The 21,427-nt window shown below is 41.1% G+C and overlaps 1 protein-coding gene across 5 annotated transcripts in view; it reads left to right on the top strand.

Annotated features, from left to right (window-relative positions):
• ptprt (protein tyrosine phosphatase receptor type T) overlaps positions 1 to 21,427 on the top strand; it is a 1,512,449-nt gene that overhangs the window by 674,011 nt on the left and 817,011 nt on the right. For all 5 annotated transcript variants that reach the window (XM_073061878.1, XM_073061879.1, XM_073061880.1 and 2 more), the window contains exons 3-4: positions 239 to 510; positions 2,562 to 2,643. In XM_073061878.1, coding sequence (XP_072917979.1) covers positions 239 to 510; positions 2,562 to 2,643 — 354 coding nt within the window. The remainder of the gene's footprint in view (positions 1 to 238; positions 511 to 2,561; positions 2,644 to 21,427) is intronic.

The following is a 21,427-nucleotide window of genomic DNA, read 5'->3' on the forward strand; positions in this document are numbered from 1 at the left end:
GAATTTTCTATTATATTTGGAATATACTTTGCATAAAAATTTACGTAACCAAGAAATGGGAAAATTATTACTCAGAAGTCACTGTGAAACAATTATGGTGTCAGTTGTGATCTCATCATTTGTGATCTTCATTTTCTATGTTTGTCTAACAAAATCAAATAAAATCAGGTCAATAGATACTGAGGAGTGAACTTCATTATTCCATTTTTATTCTGAAATTACTTTTTACTTCTTTTAGGGACCTTTATGCTGGTTAACAGCTCTGGACGAGTATCAGGACAGAAGGCTCATCTGATGTTGCCCATACTAAAAGAGAATGACACACACTGCATTGACTTTCACTATTTTCTGTCAAGCAAAGATCGATCCAGTCCAGGAGCCTTGAACGTCTATGTGAAAGTTAATGGAGGACCTCAAGGAAACCCTGTCTGGAACGTGTCTGGTATAGTTACTGAAGGATGGATTAAGACAGAGCTGGCTATCAGTACATTTTGGCCAAACTTCTATCAGGTAACATTATAGAAGATTTATGAGAGTAATTGTAATGTATCAATAGATTAGGTTATTGAGTGCATGTGTGCAGAATCAGTTGTTGGCACTGTTGAGTACTCAGCTTCATCTTTTATAGTATATTGGATGCAAACTTAACTTCCTGAAGACCAGTTGAAAAATAGATGAGGAGCCATTTCTGTCATCAATCTTACTTCCAATAATTGGCTCAAACAAGCACAAAACATGCTTCAATTAAGTTGTAGTTGAGCATTAAGTGAATATAAGCAAATAAATAAAGATTAGTTCAACCCGAAGTTAGCTTTACTTTATTGGAGACTGCCATAATTAAATTTTGCCAGAACAGTACAAGTAACTAAGATAACACACACAAAATGTTGGAGGAATACAACCAGTCAGGCAGCATCTGTGGGGAAAAAAATAAACAGTCCGACGTTTTAGGCTGAGACCCTTCATCAGGACTGGAAATGAAGAGGGAAGGTGGCAGAATATAAAGGCTGGGAAGGAGGACAAGCTAGAAGGTGATAGGTGAAGCCAGGTGGATTGGGGAGAGGGATGAAGTAAGCAGCTGGGAGGTGGTATGTAGGAAAGGTAAAGGGCTGGAGCAGAAGGAATCTCATGGGGATGGGAGTAGACCATGGGAGAAAGGGGAATGACAGGCAGGTGAGAAGAAGAGGTAAGAAGCCAAAGTTGGAGAATTGAAGGGTGGAGGGAGGAATTACAGGAAGTTGGAGAGATGATTTCATGCCATTAGGTTGGAGGCTACCAGTAACTGAAGGATTTAACAAGCCAGAAGGGCACATCTTAGATTAGAGTTTGAATGGGAATGGCACAAGAACAAGTGCCTCATCAGTGTAGAGGCAGAATTCAATGCTGGCAGTGTTATTTCCATTACATTTCTGCCGATCAAAGCCATCTCTGCATAGCCCATGGATTCCTCTAACCATTATCCATTGAATTGTGTATTGGTGCAATGAAATTGGGAAGTGATGTCAGTTTTAAATATCATGGTTTTTTGGAAATGATCATCCAACTGCAATCATTTTTATGAGAAGTTTTGTCCTCTTTGGAGAAGTATTCCAAGTCCAATTAGATCACAAATCTCTATTCATTTTCCTAGCTAAAGGTAATATGCTGTTTTGGGAAGTCTGTTCCTATATCCTATGAAGGTATATGCCTTCGTCAAACTTTCTTGTGGTAATGATTTTGAATTAATGTTCACTGATTACAGATTATTACTACTGAAAGTGTGATAATGTCAACTGAGTTTTTTAATCCAATCTAATGATGAGTCTATGGTGTTAGATGAGTATGGCACATTCATCAATAACACTAGGTTAGTTTATGAGCTTGTAATCCTGTGTTCTCTAGGTGATATGGGGATTCAGTCGGGTAGATACAAAGCTACTCCTTCCTATGCTGGGGAATCAAGAAAAAGAAAGAATAAGTTTAAAATTAGAATTAGGTCATTAGAATTAGGTTATTTATGAAACCCTGGTTTCCTTGGGCTGCGTGAATCTAGGGAATATACACTCAGGTCCTGCTAAATTGGATGACTTGCATTCCGAAACACCTGTTATCTCGAACCATAACCCAAACAATGCTTTGACAGAAAGACCATTATGTTAGCAGTGAAACCTTTACCAGGGTGTTACATTTATAAACAAATTAAAAAGGGGTACGGATGTATTGGGGGTTGGAGGGTGCGATGGAGGAGTTTGGGTGTTGAGGGGGTGGAGGGAGCTGTAGTGGAAGTGAGGGGGATGGGAAAAGGGAAGATAATTGGCTATTCACTGTTTAATATATTCAAGTTTACTAATGTTGCTGCTCCAATAATCAAGTGCAGATAATTTATGTAGGAGGAAAAAAAATAAAGCCACCGCAGTAAACATTTACAAAACCAAAATAGTTTTCTATAAGAGCATCAATGTAATACTCGTGTAACAGTTCATATGGAAATACAACCTTAACCAATCTGAGCCACATGGTTTTATTTCATATTAAGGACTGAAGTTAATTTAGTTATCACCACATTATCTTTTTCATTTCAGGTTATATTTGAATCCGTTGCTTCGAAAGGCCATCCTGGATACATTGCCATCGATGAAGTCAGAGTACTTGCTCATCCTTGCAGTAAGTACTGAGGCTATCTTTAATTTAAAATACATTCTGATGGGATAAAAAGAAGCTAAAGTCTAGCATGTATGAGAATCACTTTCAACATTTTTGAGGATCTTAGTAAAAGGAATCTATGCAGAGTGGAAGAACCCACTGAAGACAATAGGTCAATAGGTCACTGTACTAGATAGAATTCAGCAATTTAATATCCTGAACATCACTTCAGGTTGCTGGATTAATGTAAATATGGGCAGAAAGGAGGATTTGACATGAGACATTGCAGATGAGGATCGAAGAAAAAACGGATAAAGGATAAGCAACATGATGCGAGTAGTATAGTGTTCTTTAGTTATTAGGATGTAAGAGAATATTTCTACCCAGGGATCTTTTAATGATTCTCTTCACTTCATGCTGAGAATAAATATGTTCCAGTAGGACTTGCATCAAATGCTGTCCAGTCTGTGAGCAGCCTGTGGTAGCTTAAAAAATTAATTGTCACAGGGAACTAAATAGAGAAATAAGCAAAGATACCCAGATTATTCATTTCAGAATCAGAATCAGGTTTGTTATCACAGACATGTGTTGCAAAATTTGTTAACTAAGTACAATTGTTAACATGTACAATGCAGTCGATGATTAGATAGAAAGGAAAAGAAGCATAAATAAATCAATTTCACTAAGTATATACAACATATGTATATTGAATTGATTAATATAGGGTAAAACAGAAGTAATATATATTTTAAAAAGTCAAGTAGTGTTCGTTGATTAAATCTCCATTTAGAAATCAGATGGCAGAGGGGAAGAATCTGTTCTTGAATTGCTGAGCGTGCGCCTTCAGGCTTCTGTACGTCCTTCCTGATGGTAGCAATGAGAAGAGGTCATGCCCTGGATGATGTGGGTGCTTAATAATGGATGTCACCTTTCTGAGACACTGCTCCTTGAAGGTGTGTTACATACTATGGAGGCTAGTTCCCAAGATGGAGCTGACTAATATTACAACTTTCTGGAGCTTCTTTCAGTCCTGTGCAGTAACCCTCCCCCACCCCCATACCAGACAGCGATGTGGCCTGTCAGAATGCCCTTCACGGCACATCTATGGAAGTTTTCCAGTGTTTCAGATGACAAACCATATCTCTTCAAACTCTTAATGAAATATAGTCACTGTCTTGCCTTCTTTGTATTCATACCTAACTTAATGAGGAGTGGATCGTAAATTTGGTTATAGTAAATTCGTGTTTTCAAATGATTAAAAGGCAAGAGAACAAACAAAAAAATTGGATGTATATAGTTTTAATGTTTTAAGGTTATAGTGAAATATCAGAAGTTATAATTTTAAATTATTTATGTACAGCAAATTTTAAAGAAATTGATTCAATAGTTCAAATGTATTTCAATAACAAGGTGGAAGGTTTTCATACAGAACAAATGCTAATCTTGTAAATATCACACCGAGAGAACTTAAATTTATCATTGAAATGTGATATAGGAATTATCAAACAGCTGTCTTGTTCCACATAATCTCTGCCTGACAGTCAGTTCAATTGGCTTTATTAGGACAATATGTTGTATAACACAGGGTGAAAGCTATTCTGGATTATTGCACCATGTGCCGATTCATTCCCAAATACTTTAGCAATCAAACATCTGAGGCTTTTATATGAGATCATTTTGCATTGCAACCATTCTCCGGAGATTTTTTTTACTAATCGCCATTAAATGTTGCTGTTCCTGATCCAGAGAAGAAACAAGAATATAAACAGCTTGCAAAGTGTCTCTGGGGAAAGCAATCTCATTGTCAAGGGTGCCTCCTCGACAGTCTCATGCAGAAACTCTATCTGTGCAAGTAATCGATGGCTAGTAGAATTCCTAATAACCTGAGTGGAGTCTGGCAGGCACCTCTTATTATCGCTGATGAAAACCTTATACTGAAAGATATTTAAAAAAAACGTTATTCTTATTCAACAGAAGTTGAGAATTTAGCAGAAAATAAATAGTTTCCTTCACAGGATCTAATAAGAAGAAGAATTATTTCTGGTGGAAAGCCATTTGCAGATGAGAATGAGTTTCCATGATTAGAGATATAGAAGTAAATGGACCAAAGACAAAAATGAAAGATAAGCATTTGTAATCAGTGTCACTGATGGTCAAGAAGGAAAGTGAACATTTTAAGAACCTAGCTAAGCATCCGCAGACATTCTCCACAGTAGGAGGCAAAAAAAATCTATTGCTTTAAATAAATAATGACACCGTCTACATGAAGAGAAACATTTGTGCATGCATGCCCAGTTATTTAGACCTAATGAAATACTTATCTGAACTGGCATGGTGAAAAAGAAACACTTATCTTCCTTAAATTAGCTCAGAGATGCAGTGTATATCACAGTTTACCACTACCTAGAGTAAGGAAGCATTTTATCTTACTTATTTATACAATTTCGGGAAGGATTTTTAACTGGTGGCCATTCATTTCTTAACCAGTAGAAAATTGCTGATGGCGAGATGGGATGGGGAACCTCAGCCAACTCTTTTGCATGCAGAGAAGCAAACTCAAAGCAGTATGTGGGAAAGCAGCATGTCCGCCTAAAATAGAGAGGCGGTTTCTAAAGTTATGGCAAATTGAGCCCCTTTCTTTGTTGTGATGTCTCCATTGCAATTTTTAGGCCCAAATGAATAAAGTTTGCACTGTGCAGTTGCAGCAGGCATGGAAGAAATCGCCTAGCCTGTTTGATGTCACTTCCTGCACTACCCTATTTGCTGGTTTAGCAAGGGAAGAGGTAAAACTCACATCCTCCCAGAGCCAGCATCTGTCCTCTCTGCAGTCAGAATCCTCTGAATAAGACTTTGACTTCAAAGGGGTTCGGGCCACATGCAGGCATAAGGGGGAAACTATTTTCTTGCTTGTACTTCAGTGTAGCTCGAAACTTCACTCATGAAAAGAGTTTAGTATACTTCTTTTCCCGCTGAGATTCAAAGGCTATTTATTTCTAGTTTAATTTTGAGGTAATGACTTGGTTGCTCAGGCTTATTCGTAATCTGATAATGGATTTAATTGCAAAAGCCCAGTCATGGTATTCTCTGCCTTCATGTATCTGAAATACCACATTGATATTTTAAAGCCAATGATTTCATTTCTCTCTTGCAAAAGAGCTGTTTGCTACAGTTAACCAATTGTTCTTAATTTTAATGCTAAAAAGTCAATTAAATATAGGATTAAAAATAGGGTGCCAGACGGTTGGCTGCTGGTTATTCACCTGCTCAGATTGAAAGGAAAAACAGACTTGAATGTAACAAGCAAATGATGCTTTTTTATCCCTTTTATGTAGAATTTTACCCAGTGTTTTAAGGTATTGCATACTCAAAGCCCAGATAATTTACTTTATCCTTGGGGAAGTTGTTAAATAACAAAGTAAGATGGAATCTCTGATCATAGCTTAACCTGACCACTTCAGTGACTTTTGCTGGTTCAGAAGGCTTGATACTGCAATGAATGGAAGTAAGCATAAATACATCTGTTCTTATTGTACTAGCTATAAATTAGATCACTACCTTATTACCTAAAAACTCCAGCATTTGCTTTTAACTGTGTTTACAAGCAAGTGAACTCAGAAATAATACTGGACGTGGTTATTTAAAAATCAAATTTAAGGTAATGCTGGATCTGCATGATTGGTAAATCATGACAATCAAATAATGAACAACAATTTGTTCAATTAGTTACAAAAACAGAAAATGCTTGAACACTTATCAGGACAGGCAGCATCTATGGAGAAGATGAACTGAGCAGAAGAAACCCATCAAAAATAACTTGCCAAGAAGTACATTGGAGGCTCATAACCAGAGGGTGCTTCAGCTAATCATCATCCTAACCATGCTAGGTCATTTAATGATGAACTTGTTGAAAGAGAATGGAATGGTTGACCTGAGACCACAATGCCATGAGAAAGTCAGTTCAAAGCATAAATATTTTTGTGCCTGAACTAGAAATGTATAACTATTCATAGCGTAGATTTAAAGAAAGAATTTTTAGTAGGTAGTAGAATGCAAAACAGTTTCTGCTGGCTGCCTCTTCAACAGTGGAGAAGAATCTTGTGATTGAGCACCGATTTTGAAATCTCTCAAGAACCAAGTAACTTCAGTGAGGGCTCCACAGGTCAAAATATGACAAAAAGAAATTTAATAGCATTTTGCAATACATTTGAATTAATGATTTTTTTTCATGCTACTCTTCAACTAGTTATTTCCAAAGGTGAAAATGACAAATCTTGCTGACACGACAAGGAATTTTTGGAATGACCACATGTATCAGTATTATTAGAAATAATTACTGTGACCTATTGATAGAAACACGTCCAGTTTATAAACTATGTTGGCATGAGAAATAGCTAGCTGGAGTAAAAAAATAATTTGCAAGTGACAATATAAAGGTATTTGAAGAATCAATGAAAGTAACGCTCTAATGCAGGAAGTGCAGGGTGGTAGTTTTAGTAAATTAGCCACACTTCAGGGTGTGAGTTTAAATCTCACCACATTATGTTATGCTTATTAAACACAGTGGATCTGGTCATTGGTGGACTGGTGTCAAAGCAACAAAATTGATTGTAGAGGCCACTGAACTTGATCATTAATATCCTGCAGGGACACAACTCCACGCAACCCAGTCTACATGTGCTTGCAATTATCTTATTACTGGCTAGAAATTTCACAACAAATCTTCAGTTCTAATACAGTTGTATTGCTACATAAGTCAAGAGATGAACAATAAATGCAGTGTTGGTACCATTACCGATACCTAAAGGACAGTTATTTTTAAAAACCTAACAAAAGAATCAGTTTCTACATAGAAACATAGAAAGTCTACAGCACAATACAGGCCTTTCAGCCCACAATGCTGTGCTGAACATGTACTTAGAAATTACCTATGGTTATCCATAGCCCTCTATTCTATCTGATATTTCAGAAAAGAACTACATATTCAAAATGACAAACATGAGAAAATCTGCAGATGCTGGAATCCAAGCAACACACTCAAAATGCTGGAGAAACTCAGCAGGCCAGGCAGCATTTGTGGAAAAAAATACAGTCAACATTTCATCCTGTCGAAGGGTCTCGGCCTGAAATTTCCATTGATGCTGCCTAGCCTGCTGAGTTCCTCCACCATTTTATGTCTGTTCCAGATGGCAGGAGGCTTAACCACAACTATTGTTATATTTGGAGGAGTTCAGACAAATTGGGCTATGAAACAATAGACTGGTGTGTCTGTTTTATGAGTAAGGTAACATGGACTAAGAGGACCATTATGGATTGAGACCCAATACCTTCAAAAGAACTATGGCTTGTAGAACGGGCTTCCATTTGTTGAAGTTACCTAGAGCACCTTGTCAGGATCAACATTTTTTTTAAGGTCAACATCCTTTCTCAATGTCTCCAGGAATTCTTCATCAACCAGGCAGAACATACTTCATCATCACAACGGATGGGCAGATTCTGGAAATCTAGAGCAGTGTACACAAATTGCTGGAGGAACTCAGCAAGTGAGGCCTTGGAGGAAAATAAGCAGTGGGAGTTTCGGGCTGAGATTGTTAAGGAAGGGAGCAGAAGTCAGAAGTAGAAGATGACAGAAGAGGAATGAGTAAGGAAGGAGGAGGGAGAAATTACAAGAAGTTAAGGAAATCGATGTTCATGCCATCAGGTCGGAGGCTACCCCGACAGACTATAAGGTGTTGCTCCTCCAACCTGAGTTCAGCCTCATCATGGCAGCAGAGGAGGCCATGGACAGCCATGTCGGAATGGGAATGGGAAGTTGAGTTGAAATGGGTGACCAATGAGAGATCCTGCCTCTTGCAGCACACAGATCAAAGGTGCTTGACAAAGCGATCCCCTAATCTGTGTTGGATCTCACTGATGCAGAGGAGTCCGTAACGGAAGCACCGGGTACGATAGATGATCCTGACAGACTTGTACCCTGAATGGTGGTGAGCAAGGAGGTGTAGGGTAGGTGTAACATCTGTCCCGCTTGGAGAGGTAAGTGCCAGGAGGGAGATCAGCAGAGCAGATGAGTGGACAAGAGAGTCAGGTAGAGAGTAATTCCCTGCCCACCCCTCCCCCATGATTTCCATGGGAAAGATGTGCTTAGTGGTAGGATCCCATTGAGGATGACAAGTTACAAAACTTGCATCATATAGTTTTCTAATTTTCAACCGTAGAGGAAAATTCAACAGGCCAATGAAATGTGAGAAGTTATCCTCTTGTTTCTATGAAACTCAGAAGAGCAGAAATATTTTAGTGCTAACATAAGCTCAGTAGGCTCTACATTTCAATAACAGAGGTGAAAATTGCAGATGCAATGATATTGAAAAGCAAGTGTGGGTTTCACTGAGGAACCATATCAGAATTTAAGGTAAGGATTTACTGACCTTTGGAGTGTGATAAACTCAGAGATTCAGAACAATAAATTGCTCATCTGTAGTCAAGTATTGGAAAGGTCTTGGAAGTAAACGGCATAAAATCCAATTGAAGCACATTGAAATCAGGGCTATCATTCTAATTTCATTGAAATAGATCGAAGAAAGAAGTTATTGTCTGTTTCAAGAAAAGGAAGAAACCCAATAATTAGATCAATAAATTATGATTTCCACAAAGTGTAAGCTATTTCTATCACCGTAGAATTCAGAATCAAATGGTGATGAGATTGCAAAGGACATTACACGCAGAAAGTAGAGGAGTCTGATCACGCTTGTAGCAGACTCAACACCCAAGGTAACCAACAAAATTAAAAGCAATTAGCCAATAAACTGATGCAGTCTTGTTTTCTACATGATTTTCCCTTCAGTTAATGAACTATAAGGATGCTCTAACTTCAAAAAGCCAAACAAATGCATATCAACAACAGGACTGTTCAAGAGCTTGATTAAGTAAGACCAGAGAAAAAACTAGAATTTATTCTTATGAAAAGGTATATAGATATGAACATAGATACACCTACTATAGGACATCAGACTATAAGGCATAGAAATTTCTAAATCGGAGCTAGAGGCTGAGAGTGAAGGAGTAAGGAATCTCGGAGAGAAGCCATTTTTTTTCACTGCTTGGGGAAAAGAGGCTGGACTGCGCAGGCACGTGACATCAGCCAGTAGAGCGCCAAAGGTTTAAAAAGGAGAGGACCTTTTTCAACGGTCTTTTCTAAATCATAGCTAGAGGCTGAGAGTGCAGGAGTAAGGAACCTTGGAGAGAAGCCTTTTTTTTTGCTGCTCGGGGAACAGAGGCTGGACAGCGCAGGCACGTGACGTCAGCCAGTAGAGCGCCAAAGGTTTAAAAAGGTGACCACCGTATCCAGCGGGCAGTGTTGAGAGCGGGCAGCAGACTGAGAGGGAGCAGAGTGGGATGACTTTGGCTCAGCAGGCTTTGGCATGAACAGGCAGAGACGAGGGTAGGTTCCGGTAAGTTTTGTTTTGTTTAGAGTAGAGGGAATGCCAGGCAGGATGTTGGAATGCTCCTCTTGCAGGATGTGGGAAGTCAGAGAGACCTCCGGTGTCCCTGACAACAACACCTGCAAGAAGTGCATCCAGCTGCAGCTCCTAAAAACCGTGTTGGGGAACTGGAGCAGGAGCCGGATGACCTCCGGATCATTCAGGAGAATGAGGAGTTTATAGATAGTAGTTTTAGAGAGGTAGTTACGCCAAAGGAGCAGCGCACAGGTAATTGGGTTACCATCAGGCGAGGGAAGGGGAAAGGGCAGGCAGAGCAGGGCTCCCCTGTGGCCATTCCCCTCAACAATAAGTATACTTTGGGTACTGTTGTGGGGGATGGCTTATTTGGGACATACTGCGGCAACCGGATCTCTGCCACTGTCTGGTTCTGCAGTACAGAAGGGAGGGTGGAAAAAGAGGAAAGCTGTAGTGATAGGGGACTCGATAGTTAGAGGATACAGACAGGAGGTTCTGTGGTCGTGACAGAGACTCCCGGATGGGTTGTTGCCTCCTGGATGCCAGAGAAGGATGTCTCTGATCGTGTGCACAGCTTTCTGAAGTGGGAGGGTGATCAGCCAGATGTCATGGTACACATCGGTACCAATGACGTAGGAAGAAAGAGCGAGGAGATCCTGAGAGCTTGGTAGGAAGTTAAAAAGCAGGACCTCGAAGGTGGTAATCTCAGGATTGCTACCTGTGCCAGGTGCCAGTGAGGGTAAGAGTACTGTAGGGAAGGCAGACAAGCTGAGGGTGTGGATTGCCACGTGGAGTTATGATATTATAGCTATTAGTGAAACTTGGCTACAGGACGGGCAGGACTGGCAGCTTAATGTTCCAGGGTTTAGATGTTTCAGACGTGATAGAGGCAGAGGAATGAACGGTGGGGGGGGGGGGGGGTAGCATTGCTAGTCAGGGAAAGTGTTACAGCAGTGCTCAGGGAGGACAGATTAGAGGGCTTGTCTACTGAGACCATATGGGTGGAGCTGAGAAACAGGAAAGGTGTGATCACATTAATGGGGTTGTATTATAGACAACCCAATAGTCAGCGAGAATTGGAGGAGCAAATCTGCAGAGAGATAGCAGACAACTACAGGAAACAAAGTTGTGATAGTAGGGATATTAATTTTCCACATATTGATTGGCACTCCCATACTGTTAAAGGTCTAGATGGGTTAGAGTTTGTAAAATGTGTCCAGGAAAGTTTTCTAAATCAATATATAGAGGTATCGACTAGAGAGGATGCAATATTAGATCTCCTATTAGGAAACGAGTTAGGACAGGTGACGGAAGTGTGTGTAGGGGGAACACTTTGGTTCCAGTGATCATAACACCAATAGTTTCAACTTGATCATGGATCAAGATAGATTTGGTCCTCGGGTTGAGGTTCTAAACTGGAAAAAGGCCAAATCTGAAGAAATAAGAAAGGATCTAAAAAGCGTGGATTGGGACAGATTGTTCTCTTGCAAGATGTCATTGGTAAGTGGGAGGCATTCAAAGGAGAAATTTTGAGAGTGCAGAGTTTGTATGTTCCTCTCAGGATTAAAGGCAAAGTGAATAAGAATAAGGAACCTTGGTTCTTGAGGGATATTGGAACTCTGATAAAGAAGAAGAGAGAGATGTATGACATGTATAGGAAACAGGGAGCAAATAAGGTACTTGAGTAGTATAAAAAGTGCAAAAAAATACTTAAGAAAGAAATCAGGAGGGCTAAAAGAAGACATGAGGTTGCTTTGGCAGTCAAGATGAAGGATAATCCAAAGAGCTTCTACAGGTATATTAAAAGCAAAAGGTTGGTAAGGGATAAAATTGGTCCTCTTGAAGATCAGAGTGGTCGGCTATGTATGGAACCAAAAGAAATGGGGGGTGATCTTAAAAGGTGTAGTGGAAAGTGAGGGAGGTTTTCAAAACTTGCAGAGGGATTTGGACCAGCTGGAAAAATGGGCTGACAAATGGCAGATGGAGTTTAATGCAGACAAGTGTGAGGTATTGCACTTTGGAAGGACAAACCAAGGTGGAACATACAAGGTAAATGGTAGGACACTGAGGAGCACAGTAGAACAGAGGGATCTGGGAATACAGATACATAATTCCCTAAAAGTTGTGTCACAGGTAGATAGGGTCGTAAAGAGAGCTTTTGGTACATTGGCCTATATAAATCAAAGTATTGTGTATAAGAGTCGGAATGTTATGGTGATGTTGTATAAGACATTGGTGAGGCCGAATTTGGAGTATTGTGTACAGTTTTGGTCACCTAATTACAGGAAGGATATTAATAAGGTTGAAAGAGTGCAGAGAAGGTTTACAAGGATGTTGCCGGGACTTGAGAAACTGAGTTACAGAGAAAGGTTGAATAGGTTAGAACTTTATTCCCTGGAGTGTAGAAGTATGAGGGGAGATTTCATAGAGGTATATAAAATTATGATGGGTATAGATAGAGTGAATGCAAGCAAGCTTTTTCCACTGAGGCTAGGGGAGAAAAAAATCAGAGGACATGGGTTAATGATGAAGGGGGAAATGTTTAAAGGGAACATTAGTGGGGGCTTCTTCACACAGAGAGTGGTAGGAGTGTGGAATGAGCTGCCAGATGAAGTGGTAAATGCAGGCTCACTTTTAACATTTAAGAAAAACTTGGACAGGTACATGGATGAGAGGTGTATGGAGGGATATGGTCCAGGTGCAGGTCAGTGGGACTAGGCAGAAAAATGGTTTGGCACAGCCAAGAAGGGCCAAAGAGCCTGTTTCTGTGCTATAATGTTCTATGGTTCTAAATAGAATTAGGCCAATCAGCCCATTGATTCTGTTCTGCTATTCGATCATGGCTGATTTACTTTCCCTCTCAACCTTATTCTCCTGCCTTCTCCCAGTAGCCTTTGATGTCATAACTGATCAAGAACCTATCAATCTCTGCTTTGATTATACCCAATGACTTGGCCTCCACAACCGTCAGTAGCAATGAATTACACAGATTCATCACCTTCTGACTGAAGAAGTTCTTCCTCATTTCTGTTCTAAAGGGATATTATTCTATTCTGAGGCTGTGCCCTCTGCTCTTAGACTCACTTAGACTTGGAAGCACCCTCTCCACATCCACTCTATTTAGGTCTTTCAGTATTTGATAGGTCTCAATGAGATCCCCCGTTAGTCTTCTAAATTCCAGTGAGTAAAAGTCTGGAACCATCAAATGCTTCTCATACACTAACCCTTCCACTCCTGGGGTCATTCTCATAAACCTCCTCTGGACTGTCCCATGCCAGTACATTCTTTCTTAGTTATGGGGCCTGAAACTGATCACAGCACTTCAAATGTAGTCTGATTAATGTCTTGTAAAGCCTCAGCATTACATTTACGACTGCTCCACACGTTCTCCATTAATGATCACTGGCTCCATATGAGGCCTAGATCTCCTAAAGTCCACCACCATCTCCTTGGTCTTGGTGATATTGAGACGCAGGTAGTTTGAGTTGCACCATATCACAAAGTCCTGTATCAGTTTCCTATACTCCTCCTCCTGTCCATTCCTGACACACCCCACTATGGCCGTGTCATCAGCGAACTTCTGCACATGGCAGGACTCCGAGTTATATTGGAAGTCTGATGTGTACAGGGTGAACAGGACCGGAGAGAGTACGGTTCCCTGCGGCGCTCCTGTGCTGCTGACCACCGTGTCAGACCTACAGTCTCCCAACCGCACATACTGAGGTCTATCTGCCAGTGATCATTAATGGAGAATGTGTGGAGCAGGTTAAGACCTACAAGTATCTGGGAGTACAGTTAGACGAAAAGCTAGACTGGACTGCCAACACAGATGCCTTGTGCAGGAAGGCACAGAGTCGACTGTACTTCCTTAGAAGGTTGGCGTCATTCAATGTCTGTAGTGAGATGCTGAAGATGTTCTATAGGTCAGTTGTGGAGAGCGCCCTCTTCTTTGTGGTGGCGTGTTGGGGAGGAAGCATTAAGAAGAGGGACGCCTCACGTCTTAATAAGCTGGTAAGGAAGGCGGGCTGTGTTGTGGGCAAAGTACTGGAGAGTTTAACATCGGTAGCTGAGCGAAGGGCGCTGAGTAGGCTACGGTCAATTATGGATAACTCTGAACATCCTCTACATAGCACCATCCAGAGACAGAGAAGCAGTTTCAGCGACAGGTTACTATCGATGCAATGCTCCTCAGACAGGATGAAGAGGTCAATACTCCCCAATGCCATTAGGCTTTACAATTCTACCGCCAGGACTTAAGAACTTTTTAAAAGCTATTATTAATGCTTTTTGAGATAGTGATTTAGATGCATATCATATTTTTTTTTTACTGAGTTAAGTATTGTATGTAATTAGTTTTGCTACAACAAGTGTATGGGACATTGGAAAAAAGTTGAATTTCCCCATGGGGATGAATAAAGTATCTATCTATCTATCTATCTATCTATCTATCTATCTATCTATCTATCTATCTATTTGTTTTTATTTATTGAGACACAGCACAGAATAGGCCTTTTGACCCTTCAAACCATCTCCTGACTTAATCTGAGCCCTATCAGAGGACAACTTACAGTGAACAATTAACCCAAAAACTGATACATCTTTGGACTGTGGGAAGAAACCGTTGCACCCAAAGGAAATCCACGCGGTAACAGGGAGACAGGCAGTGGTGGGAATTTAACGCAGGTTGCCTGTACTGTAAAGTGTTGTGCTAACCACTATGCTTTTATAATCTAGTGTTCTTGAAGCGAATCCTAACAATGCATTTGTCTTCTTTACTCCTGACACACCCTGCAAGTTAAGCTTTAGGGAATCCCACACGAGGACTCCAAAATCCCTTTGCAACTCCAATTTCTGATTTCTGTCCCCATTTAGAAAATAGTGTATACCTTTATTCCTTCTAGAGAAGTGTATGACCATACATTTCCCTGCACAGCATTCCATCACAACACACGCAAAGGTCAGCAGGTCAGGCAGCAACTTTTCAGCCAAGACCCCCCATCAAGACTGGAGGTGACAGGAGAAGGAGCTAGGATAAGGAGGACAAGCTAGAAGGTGATAGGTGAAGCCCCACATGTGTGTGTGTGTGTGTGTGTGGTGGGGGAGGAGTGGTGGTGAAGTGCAGAGTTGGATAAGGCAAAGAGCTGGTGAGGAAGGAATCAGATAAGAGAGGAGAATGGAACATGGGAGAAGGGGAAGGAGGAGGCACACCGGGGGAGGTGATAGGCAGGTGGGATGCAGAGGTAAGAGGTTAAATGGGAAACAGAAGAAGAGGGAAGGAGGAGGGAAGAAAAAATACTGGATAATCGAGGTATCGATATTCATGTAGTTCATCTGCCATTTATTTGCCCATTCTCTTATCTGTCCAAGTCCTTGTGCAAACTCCTTGCTTCCTCAACACTAGATGCCCTTCCATCTATATTTGCATCATCCACAAACTTGGCCACAAATCCATCAATCATCACCCAGATCATTAACATATAATGTCGAAAGTGGTGGACCCAACACCAACCTCTTCAAAACACTTGTCACCTGCAGTGAACCAAAAGAGAACTGCTTTATCCCTACTCTTTTTGCCAGCCAGCCAATCTCCTGTCCTTGCTCTGTAGTACCATGGGCACTTCTCATGTTTAGCAGCCTCATGTGTGGCACCTTGTCAAAGGACTACTGAAAATCCAAGTTAAAAACACCCACTGACTCTTCTTTCTCTACCCTGCCTGCTTTGATCTTAGTTGATCATGTGCAAATGGAAAATTGCCTCAGAAGAAAGCAGAGAATTCTGAATAACAAAAAAATTCTATTTCAGGAGTTACCAGAGAATTGCCTTTTCAGTCCAAAAAGCTAGTTCAGCAATTTGGTCTGCACACAACATCAAACTACAGTGACAGTGGAAGAGAAGGACATGGCCACAAATGCAAGCAGTGAGCCTGCATTGATCTACCTGAGGCCAAAGATTTTCATCTGACCTACTTCCAATAGTGGCATAACTTTATAGTTTATGTTAGATTGAAAAAGTTTCTTGACTGGGTGAACCAAATTGGTAAGAGTGCTGAGGAAGAGGATTTCTTGGAATGTATGCGGGATGGTTTTCTGAAACAACATGTCAAGGAACCAACTAGAGAGCAGGCCATTCTAGATTGGGTATTGAGCAATGAGGAAGGGTTAGTTAGCAATCTTGTCGTGCGAGGCCCCTTGGGTAAGAGTGACCATAATATGGTGGAATTCTTCATTAAGATGGAGAGTGACATAGTTAATTCAGAAACAAAGGTTCTGAACTTAAAGAAGGGTAACTTTGAAGGTATGAGACGTGAATTAGCTAAGATAGACTGGCAAATGATACTTAAAGGGTTGACAGTGGATATGCAATGGCAAGCATTTAAAGATCGCATGGATGAACTACAACAATTGTTCATCCCAGTTTGGCAAAAGAATAAACCAGGGAAGGTAGTGTACCCGTGGCTGACAAGGGAAATTAGGGACAGTATCAAGTCCAAAGAAGAAACATATAAATTAGCAAAAAAAAAGCGGCACACCTGAGGACTGGGAGAAATGCAGAGACCAGCAGAGGAGGACAAAGGGCTTAATTAGGAAAGGGAAAAAAGATTATGAGAGAAAGCTGGCAGGGAACATAAAAATTGACTGTAAAAGCTTTTATAGATATGTGAAAAGAAAAAGATTGGTCAAGACAAATGTAGGTCCTTTACAGTCAGAAGCAGGTGAATTGATTATAGGGAACAAAGACATGGCAGACCAATTGAATAACTACTTTGGTTCTGTCTTCACTAAGGAGGACATAAATAATCTTCCCGAAATAGTAAGGGACCGAGGGTCTAGTGAGATGGAGGAACTGAGGGAAATACATGTTAGTAGGGAAGTGGTGTTAGGTAAATTGAAGGGATTAAAGGCAGATAAATCCCTAGGGCCAGATGGTCTGCATCCCAGAGTGCTTAAGGAAGTAGCCCAAGAAATAGTGGATGCTTTAGTGATAATTTTTCAAAACTCCTTAGATTCTGGATTAGTTCCTGAGGATTGGAGGGTGGCTAATGTAAACCCACTTTTTAAAAAAGGAGGGAGAGAGAAACCGGGGAATTATAGACCGGTTAGTCTGACATCGGTGGTGGGGAAAATGCTAGAGTCAGTTATCAAAGATGTGATAACAGCACATTTGGAAAGAGGTGAAATCATCGGACAAAGTCAGCATGGATTTGTGAAAGGAAAATCATGTCTGACGAACCTTATAGAATTCTTTGAAGATGTAACTAGTAGAGTGGATAGGGGAGAGTCAGTGGATGTGGTATATTTAGATTTTCAAAAGGCTTTTGACAAGGTCCCACACAGGAGATTAGTGTACAAATTTAAAGCACACGTTATTGGGGTTATGGTATTGATGTGGATAGAGAATTGGTTGGCAGACAGGAAGCAAAGAGTGGGAGTAAATGGGACCTTTTCAGAATCGCAGGCAGTGACTCGTGGGGTACCGCAAGGCTCAGTGCTGGGACCCCAGTTGTTTACAATATATATTAATGATTTAGAAGAGGGAATTAAATGCAGCATCTCCAAGTTTGCGGATGACACGAAGCTGGGCGGCGGTGTTAGCTGTGAGGAGGATGCTAAGAGGATGCAGGGTGACTTGGATAGGTTAGGTGAGTGGGCAAATTCATGGCAGATGCAATTTAATGTGGATAAATGTGAGGTTATCCACTTTGGTTGCAAGAACAGGAAAACAGATTATTATCTGAACGGTGGCCGATTAGGAAAAGGGGAGATGCAACGAGACCTGGGTGTCATTGTACACCAGTCATTGAAGGTGGGCATGCAGGTACAGCAGGCGGTGAATAAGGCAAATGGTATGTTGGCATTCATAGCAAAAGGATTTGAGTACAGGAGCAGGGAGGTTCTACTGTAGTTGTACAAGGCCTTGGTGAGACCGCACCTAGAATATTGTGTGCAGTTTTGGTCCCCTAATCTGAGGAAAGACATTCTTGCCATAGAGGGAGTGCAGAGAAGGTTCACCAGATTGATTCCTGGGATAGCAGGACTTTCATATGAAGAAAGACTGTATCGACTAGGCTTATACTCACTGGAATTTAGTTGATTGAAGGGGGATCTTATTGAAACGTATAAAATTCTAAAGTGATTGGACAGGCTAGATGCAGGAAAATTGTTTCCGATGTTGGGGAAGTCCAGAACGAGGGGTCACAGTTTAAGGATAAAGTGGAAGCCTTTTAGGACCGAGATGAGGAAAAACTTCTTCACACAGAGTGTGGTGAATCTGTGGAATTCTCTGCCACAGGAAACAGTTGAGACCGGTTCATTGGCTATACTTAAGAGGAAGTTAGATATGGCCCTTGTGGCTAAAGGGATCAGGGGGTATGGAGAGAAAGCAGGTACAGGGTTCTGAGTTGGATGATCAGCCATGATCATACTGAATGGCGGTGCAGGCTCGAAGTGCTGAATGGCCTACTCCTGCACCTATTTTCTATGTTTCTAGAAGTATTCTAGAAGTGATCTAGAAGTATTCAACTGTTTGATAGAACCTACCAGCTGAAGTAATAGGCACTTAATAATATAAATGCCACAATCATGGTCAGCTTTTAATTAAATAAACTTATTGACAAGCACAGCAGTTAGGTCCTGTTTATTGGGAAATGATGTCTTAGTGTCTGTATCTTGTTTAGATCTTTCCTTTCAGTATTGATTACTGGGGCTAAGAAACTCTCAATAACATCTCCACAGCAAAATTATAACAATACAAAGTGAATATTAAAATACTTCATTTTCTAGCAGTTTATGGCCAAATACAAATTCCTTGTATCTCCTTAGAATTGCAGCTACCTACAATATCTTGCTTTGCCATAGCAACCAGAAATTCTGAGACATATCCTTTTTTTATTTTCCCGGTGATCCTGATATTATTGCTGGGAAATTACTTCAAGAATTTGAAATACAGTTAGTGGTAAACGATTTTTAATTTTTTGGGAAAAACAAACACATTCTTATGACAGCCCTATTCTCCTGGTATTCTAGTAGCCTGACCTCATATTGTTGTTATAGCAACAGGAAATTTGTCTTGTCTCTGTTTTCTGATTGCTTATGCAATTGGTATAAAAGGCATAATTCTGAATTTTGATCTGTAATCAGACATTAACACTCAGTATATCTTAACAGATTTCAACATTAAACAGTGTTTCATGGATATTTTAAAATTACATAGAAAGAAACATAAATGCTATCAGAGACATGTAAAATATTTCACCTGTAAAGAACTGAGTAGAGAATTCTAGAATTCACTGAATATTTTGTTCCTTTGACCACCTAAGAGACTTAACAAGTTCTATAAAGCAGATTCCATAATCTCCAGCATTTTGTAGTCTCTCCTAATCACTTCCCAGCCTCTGTCTGCTCTGGCTCACAAGAGAGAATATACGGGGTGGATCAGGTCTTTAATCATGTTGGCTGCTTTACTGAGGCAGCAGGAGTGTACACAGAGTTAGACAGAGTAGAGTGCTGGTGTCCTTGGCATTGATGTGTTTGGATCAGGACAAACTCTTGGTGATATTTACACGTCAGAAAATAAAGCTCTCAACCATCTCTACCTCAGCAATATTGATACATACACACAGTTGCTACTTTATTAGGTACCTCCAGTAGCTAATTAAGTGGTCACGGAGTTATGTTAGCGGTTTTCTACTGCGGTACCCATCCACTTCCGGTTCTACATGTGTGTTCAGAGTCCCTCCACCTTACTGTCTGCATAAAACAGTTTGGCCACTTTCCTCTGACCTCTCTCATGAACACGGCATATTCACCCGCAGAACTGCCGCTCACTGGATGTTTTATGTTCTCACACCATTCTGTGTAAACCCTAGAGATGAAACCACTCTGTCTGGCACCAACAATCATTCTACGGTTAAAGTCACTTAGATCACATTTATTTCCAATTCGGGTGCTTGGTCTGAACAACAACTGAACCTCTTGACCATGTCTGCACGCTTTTATGCTTTGAGTTTCTGCTACATGATTGGCTGATTAGATAATTGCATAAATGAGCAGGTGTACATATATTCCTCATAAGGTGGCCACTGAGGGTATAGGGACATACACTCCTTCCTGCTTCCATAGGACAATCACCACAGCACTAGGATTTCACTGTTGAAGTGTGGCGGACTGACCTCTATCTTGCTGAGGCCAGGCGGCAACACTAAGACATTTCATACCTACCCCTTGAGAGAACCCCACTCTAGACCATCAGAAAACTGTCTCCAACACCACCACTTACCTCATCAGCTCTGGAGAACTCCCACTGATTTCTATCATACTCATAGTTCCCTCACCCACACCCAGCGCTACTTACTTCTATCTCATATCTAAGATGCACAAGCCTGTGTTGGCCCATTGTTTCTGCCTGCTCCTGCCCCACTGAACACATGCCCTCATACATCCATCCCATTTTAACCCCTTTGGCTCTGTCTCTTCCCACCTACACCCAGAAAACTTCTCATGCTCTCGATCTCCTCATTAACTTTCAGTTCCCTAGCCCAGTGATGCAGTCACATTAGCGCTGGACTCCGGAACAGAGGTTCCTGGGTTCAAGTCCAGTCGGGTCGTTCCCGAGTACGCTTTCTATCCGTGCTGGGTTGTATGTTGAGCTCGCAACTTGATCTCGTAAGATAAAGAAAAATACTGCAAAATGACTGTGTGAGGAGTGGCGCACCATGCAGTCTTTCGTTCCATGCCTTGTAAGGCATAAAAATGCCAGACACTGGCCTCTCAGGCCTGAGTCGACGTCATTATCATCCCTAGCCTTGAACACCTCATTTTCACCATGAATGTCCTGTCACTAAACACTTCTTCCCTCCATCAGGAAGGCCTAAAAACTCTCTGCTTCTTTCTCAATAAAGGAACCAACCAGTTCCCCACCGCTGCCTCCCTCCTCCATCGAGTAGAATGGGTCCTCACCCTCAGCAATTGTTCCTCTGGCTCTTCCCACTTTTCTCTTGTCCTTACCTACCTCCGCAGGAGCCTTCACTTCCAACACTTGAACCTCCACAACTTCTGACATCTCTAAAGGGATCCTACCAGCAAACATATCTTTATCTCCCCCCTCTCTCCACTTTTCATAAGGATTGCCCCCTCTATGATTCCCTTGCCTGTTCATCCCACCCATTAGCATCCCTTCTGGCACTTACCCCTGCAAGCAGCTAAAGTGCTTCTCCAGTCCTCCTCCACTCTCACCTCTATTCAGGACCCCAAATAGTCCTTCTAGATGAGGCAACATTTCACGCGTGAGTCTGCTGGGATCGTCTGTTGTGTCCAGTACCTCCAATGCGGCCTTCTCTCTATTGGGGAGACCCACT

The sequence above is a fragment of the Hemitrygon akajei genome, chromosome 11 (genome assembly GCF_048418815.1).
Source record: "Hemitrygon akajei chromosome 11, sHemAka1.3, whole genome shotgun sequence".
In the NCBI taxonomy this organism is placed as follows: Eukaryota; Metazoa; Chordata; class Chondrichthyes; order Myliobatiformes; family Dasyatidae; genus Hemitrygon; species Hemitrygon akajei.